This window comes from Phocoena sinus, chromosome X (assembly GCF_008692025.1).
Source record: "Phocoena sinus isolate mPhoSin1 chromosome X, mPhoSin1.pri, whole genome shotgun sequence".
NCBI classification, from domain to species: Eukaryota; Metazoa; Chordata; class Mammalia; order Artiodactyla; family Phocoenidae; genus Phocoena; species Phocoena sinus.
The window spans coordinates 85,112,803-85,120,009 of NC_045784.1; the positions used below are offsets into that span (position 1 = coordinate 85,112,803).

Genomic DNA, 7,207 nt, shown 5'->3' on the forward strand with positions numbered 1-7,207 from the left:
TCTGACCACAACACTATGAGACTAGATATCAATTACAGGAAAAAATCTGTAAAAAATACAAACACATGGAGGCGAAACCATACACTACTTAATAACCAACAGATCACTGAAAAAATCAAAGAGGAAACAAAAAAAAATACCTAGAAAGAAATGACAATGAAAACATGATGACCCAAAACCTATGGGATGTAGCAAAAGCAGTTCTAAGAGGGAAGTTTATAGCAATAGAAACCTACATCAAGAAACAAGAAACATCTCTAAAAAATAAACTAACCTTACACCTAAAGCAAGTAGAGAATGAAGAACAAAAAACTCACAAAGTTAGAAGGAAGGAATTCATAAAGATCAGATCAGAAATAAATGAAAAAGAAATGAAGGAAATGAAAGCAAAGATCAATAAAACTAAAAGCTGGCTCTTCAAGAAGATAAACAAAATTGATAAACCATTAGCTAGACTCATCAAGAATAAAAGGGAGAAGTTTCACATCAATAGAATTAGAAATGAAAAAGTAGAAGTAACAACTGACACTGCAGAAATACAAAAGATCATGAGAGATTACTACAAGCAACTCTATGCCAATAAAAGGGATAACCTGGAAGAAATGGACAAATTCTTAGAAATGCACAACTGCCAAGAATGAATCAGGAAGAAACAGAAAATATGAACAGACCAATCACAAGCACTGAAATTGAGACTGTGATTAAAAATCTTCCAACAAACAAAAGCCCAGGACCAGATGGCTTCACATGGCTTCACAGGTGAATTCTATCAAACACTTAGAGAAGACCTAACGGCTAACCTTCTCAAACTCTTCCAAAATATTGCAGAGGGAGGAACACTCCCAAACTCATTCTACAAGGCCACCATAACCCTGCTACCAAAACCAGACAAAGATGTCACAAAGAAAGAAAACTACAGGCCAATATCACTGACGAACATAGATGCAAAAATCCTCAACAAGATACTAGCAAACAGAATCCAACAGTAAATTAAAAGGATCATACACCATCATCAAGTGGGGTTTATTCCAGGAATGCAAGGATTCTTCAATATACGCAAATCAATCAACGTGATACACCATATCAACAAACTGAAGGAGAAAAACCGTATGATCGTCTCAATAGATGCAGAGAAAGCTTTTGACAAAGTTCAACACCGATTTATGATAAAAACCCTGCAGAAAGTAGGCATAGAGGGAACTCAATATCATAAAGGCCATATATGACAAACCCACAGCGAAGATCATCCTCAATGGTGAAAAACTGAAACCATTCCCACTAAGATCAGGAACAAGACAAAGTTGCCTACTCTCACCACTCATTCAACATAGTTTTGGAGGTTTTAGCCAGAGCAATCAGAGAAGAAAAGAAATAAAAGGAATCCAAATCGGAAAAGAAGAAGAAAAGCTGTCACTGTTTGCAGATGACATGATACTATACATAGAGAATCCTAAAGATGCTACCAGAAAACTACTAGAGCTAATCAATGAATTTGGTAAAGCAGCAGGATACAAAATTAGTGCATAGTAATCTCTCACATTCTTATACACTAGTGATGAAAAATCTGAAAATGAAATTAAGAATACACTCCCATTTACCATTGCAACAGAAAGAATAAAATATCTAGGAATAAACCTTCCTCAGGAGACAAAAGACCTGTATGCAGAAAATTATGACAGTGATGAAAGAAATTATAGTTGATACAAATAGATGGAGAGCTATACCTTGTTCTTGGATTGGAAGAATCAACACTGTGAAAATGACTCTACGACCCAAAGCAATCTACAGATTCAATGCAATCCCTATCAAGCTACCACTGGCATTTTTCACAGAACCAGAATAAAAAATTTCACAATTTGTATGGAAACACAAAAGACCCCGAATAGCCAAAGCAATCTTGAGAAAGAAAAGTGGAGGTGGAGGAATCAGGCTCCCTGATATAAGACTATACTACAAAGCTACAGTAAACAAGACAGTATTGTACTGGCACAAAAACATAAATACAGGTCAATGGAACAGGATAGAAAGCCGAGATATAAACCCACACACATATGGTCGCCTTATCTTTGATAAAGGAGGAAAGAATATACAGTGGAGAAAAGACAGTCTCTTCAATAAGTGGTGCTGGGAAACTGGACAGGTACATGTAAAAGTATGAAATTAGAACACTCCCTAACACCATACACAAAAATAAACTGAAAATGGATTAAAGACCTAAATGTAAGGCCAGACACTATCAAACTCTTAGAGGAAAACATAGGCAGAACACTCTATGACATAAATCACAGCCAGATCCTTTTTGACCCACCTCCTAGAGAAATGGAAATAAAAACAAAAATAAACAAATGGGACCTAATGAAACTTCAAAGCTTTTGCTCAGCAAAGGAAACCAGAAACAAGACCAAAAGACAACCCTCAGAATGGGAGAAAATATTTTCCAATGAAGCAACTGACAAAGGATTACTCTCCAAAATTTACAAGCAGCTCATGCAGCTCGATAACAAAAAAACAAACAACCGAATCCAAAAATGGGCAGAAGATCTAAATAGACATTTCTCCAAAGAAGATATACAGATTGCCAACAAATGCATGAAAGAATGCTCAACATCATTAATCATTAGAGAAATGAAAGTCAAAACTGCAATGAGATAACATCTCACACTGGTCAGAATGGCTTTCATCAAAAAATCTAGAAACTATAAATGCTGGAGAGGGTGTGGAGAAAGGGAACCCTCTTGCACTGTTGGTGGGAATGTAAATTGATACAGCCACCATGGAGAACAATATGGGGGTTCCTTAAAATACTGCAAATTGAACTACCATACGACCCAGCAATCCCACTACTGGGCATATACCCTGAGAAAACCATAATTCAAAAAGACTCATGTACCACAATGTTCATTGCAGCTCTATTTACAATAGCCAGGATACGGCAAAAACCTAAGTGCCCGTCAACAGATGAATGGATACAGAAGATGTGCGACATATATACAATGGAATATTACTCAGCCATAAAAAGAAATGAAATTGAGTTATTTGTGGTGAGGTGGATGGACCTAGAGTCTGTCATACAGAGTGAAGTATGTCAGAAAGAGAAAAACTAGTACTGTATGCTAACACATATATATGGAATCTAAGATTAAAAAAAAAAGGTAATGAGGACCCTAGGGGTAAGATGGGAATAAAGACACCGACCTACTAGAGCATGGGCTTGAGGATATGGGGAGGGGGAAGGGTAAGCTGTCACAAAGTGAGAGAGTGGCATGGACATATATACACTACCAAACGTAAAATAGATAGCTAGTGGGAAGTAGCTGCATAGCACAGGGAGATCAGCTAAGTGGTTTGTGACCACCTAGAGGGGTGGCATAGGGGGGGTGGGAGGGAAGGAGATGCAAGAGGGAAGAGATATGGGAATATATGTATATGTATAACTGATTCACTTTGTTATAAAGCAGAAACTGACACACCATTTTAAAGCAATTATACTCCAATAAAGATGTTAAAAGAAAAATAAAATAAATAAATACCAGTCTCTGCCCTCAAAGACCTAGTGTAGAAAGACCTTTCTACACCTAGTGTAGAAAGCAAAATAGTATATAAGACATTCCAATGCTATGGGATATTGCTATATTCAATTATGCACAATCTTCTATAGAAGCAAAGAAGAGGAAATGCCTAACTTCGTGGGGTGGGGGATGAGGAAGAGTTCAGGAGGAGAGCATAATCGGAGACCATTTTACAGAGAAGGTGACCTTTGAGCTGAATCTTAAAGACTACTTAGATATCAATCAGCTAGTCCAGGGAAGAAAGCATGGAGATGTGAAGATGTATATTTGGATTATAGAAAGCAATTAAGTGTGACTGGATCATAGGATATGTACAACGATGTAGTAGAAAATGAGGCCTGAAGGAGAGACAGAAACCATGTCTTCAAACCATGCCAAAGACAATGAGGAGCCATCAAAGATCTATAAGCAAGAGAGTGAAATGATCAGATTTACCTTTTGCTAAAGCCATGATGGTTTCAACTGGGAGGAAGAAAGTTTAGAGGAAGGGAATTATAATAGGAAGCTTTTGCAATGGTCCAAGTAAGAGATTATAAAGACATGGATTAGGAAAATGACGATAAAATTGGATAGAAACGATTGCATCGGAAACAAAAAGTAGAATTAGTAAATCTTGGTAATTTGTTGGCTATGAAATGTGAGAGAGTGGGAGGATTCAGAGCTAATACCAAATGCCCCGCGGCAGCCTTCAACCATCAGATTTGAATGGTGGCATTGCTTGGCTGTGGCGGCATGGGTGCCCCCTCATTAACCCCGGCCTGGCAGCTCTACCTCAAGGACCACTGCATCTCCACATTTAGGAACTGGCCCTTCTTGGAAGGCTGCGCCTGTACCCCGGAGCGGATGGCCATGGCTGGCTTCATCCACTGTCCCCTGAGAACAAGGCTGACTTGGCTCAGTGTTTCTTCTGCTTCAAGGAGTTGGAAGGCTGGGAGCCAAATGACGACTCTATTGAAGAACATAAAAAGCATTCATCTGGTTGTGCTTTCCTTTCTGTCAAGAAGCAGTTTGAAGAATTAACCCTCAGCGAATTTTTGAAACTGGATAAAGAAAGAGCCAAGAACAAAATTGCAAAGGAAACCAACAATAAGCAGGAAGAATTTGAAGAAACTGCAAAGAAAGTCCGCTGTGCCATTGAGCAGCTGGCTGCCTCAGGACTACTCCACTGTCACTGCCTCACAGCGACACAGACACATCATTTCCAAGGCACAGCCCTCAGCGTTACCAGCTTTTCTCTGGGGCCTCTTAACTGTGCCTTAGGAAAGGAGAACATAAACATCTTGAAATTAGAATATTTAAACTGTATTTTTGGTATTTTTCTTGAAGGTGGTGCCAGGGGCTACTTTTGTTGTACAGCTAGTGCTAAGTACAGTGACTGAGTCTCTCTTAAAAAAAAAAAAAGCAAGAGAGAGACAGAAAGAATGTTAAGGTTTCTGGCTTGCACTAGGTGAATGAGACTGGGAATGCTGAAAGAGGTTCAGGTTTGTAGAAGACTGAACTTGACTAGGGATAGGATGAGTTTAAATGATCTCCAGAATATATGGTGGAAACATAGAAAGAGCTGGAGATATATGCTCAGAGCTCAGTAAAGGGACCTGAGTTAGATAAATTTAGGACTAGAATAAGAAAGGAAAAATGTGGGTAGATTCAAGCATTTTAAGTGACAAGACCTGAATTATGGGAAAGAGGACAGCAAAATAAATGTGTCAGGGAAACAATGCAAATTTAGTACACAGTATTTATAGAACATGAACAGACTATGTTTGTAGAAATTCTTGTTCTGTAAGGTATCAAAGAGTAAATATATACACTATAAGAGTCCTTATTTTAAAAGAAGCTTTAACAAAAAAATGAAATAAAAGATGCCAACGTGTTTTTGCAATGTTGAATACAAAGTGCTAAGTATTTTTCTAATAAACTGCTCTTAAATCCACTTATCCCTGCTCCATAAACAGTTATTTTCACCATCTGCCAGCAGCAGTCCCTCCCCTTATAAATCTTTCTTCATTTATTTTTCTCATGCTCAAAAATTGCAGAACAAGTGAGAGAGGGTGGAGCATAACTGTTATGAGCTATCAGAATGAGTGACAGAGCCCAAAAATGGAAACATAAATTTTGACAAACTCCCTCAGCAACTATATACTCCTAAGGGTGTCAGGGACATATCCAGCATGCTTCATCTAGGACTCTTTTTTTCTCCTTTTTCAGAAATTGACCAAGTTCTGATACAAATATGAAAGCATTGGAAATGCAGTAAAAAAGTAGCAAAGATGTGGCACCTTTCAGGATTTGCCTGAAAGAGAAATAGACTGGAGCAGTGGTCTCCAACCTTTTCGGCACCAGGGACCGGTTTTGTGGAAGAAAATTTTTCACACACCAGTGGGGGGATAGTTTCAGGATGATTCAATCACATTACATTTATTGTGTACTTTATTTCTATTATTATTACATTGTAATATATAATGAAATAATTATACAACTCACCATAATGCAGAATCAGTGGGAGCCCTGAACTTGTTTTCAATTGCCAGTCACTGACAGGGTTTTTTTTGTTGTTGTTGTTTATAAATTTATTTTTGGCTGCATTGGGTGTTCGTAGCTGCATATGGGCTTTCTCTAGTTGTGGTGAGCAAGGGCTACTCTTCGTTGCAGTGCACGGGCTTCTCATTGTGGTGGCTTCTCTTGGTGCGGAGCACGGGCTCTAGGTGCATGGGCTTCAGTAGTTGTGGCTCACAGGCTCCAGAGCACAGGCTCAGTAGTTATATCACACAGGCTTAGTTGTTCCGTGGCATGTGGTATCTTCCCAGACCAGGGCTCAAACCCATGTCCCCTGCATTGGCAGGCAGATTCTTAACCACTACACCACTAGGGAAGCCTGACAGGGTTTTGATATGAGTCTGCAAGCAATTTATTTATTATGGTCTCTGTGCAGTCAAACCTCTCTGCTAATGATAACCTGTATTTGCAGCCACTCCCCAGCACTAACATCACCCCCTCAGCTCCACCTCATATCATCAGGCATTAGATTCTCATAAGGAGCATGCAACCTAGATCCCTAACATGCACAGTTCACAGTAGTGTTCACACTCTTATGATGATCTAATGCTGCCACTGATCTGACAGGAGGTGGAGTTCAGGCGGTAATGTGAACAATGGGAAGCGGCTGTAAATACGGATGAAGCCTCGCTCGCTCACCTGCTGCTCACCTCCTGCTATGCAGCCCAGTTCCTAACAAGCCACTGACCGGTACCAGTCCATGGCCTGGGGGTTGGAGACCCCTGAACTAGAGAATTGACTTGCGTGATTCCCCTTATACGGTAAGTCAAATTCAAGGTCACAGGCTTAGAGAGTTAAGGATTGGCTGTAGGGCAATTGTAGTTTTTCACATGCCATAGAAGATCCCATGATTTGAATACCTCTACTCCCCACAATTTTGCTTTATTTTCACCAAATCGTGGCCCCACTAAATTAACACTGCTGTGACACTAAAAGAGCTGATGTAAAATTTAAAAGATTTTAAACCTAAGAAAATCAACCACACATTTACCCAGATTTGAATTGTATTTTCTCTCTGATTCCCAAACTATAATTCTTTGTTCCTTTCCTTTCAGGATATTCATTTTGGTGTTGAATTCAGC

General features: G+C 39.2%; 1 protein-coding gene across 1 annotated transcript; it reads left to right on the forward strand.

The window, feature by feature from the left end:
• The first annotated feature begins 4,301 nt into the window (after positions 1 to 4,301).
• LOC116747138 (baculoviral IAP repeat-containing protein 5-like) lies at positions 4,302 to 4,948 on the forward strand. The gene is given in 2 exon segments (XM_032618939.1): positions 4,302 to 4,440; positions 4,443 to 4,948. Coding segments are annotated over 2 exon segments (645 nt in total).
• The last annotated feature ends 2,259 nt before the right edge of the window (positions 4,949 to 7,207 follow it).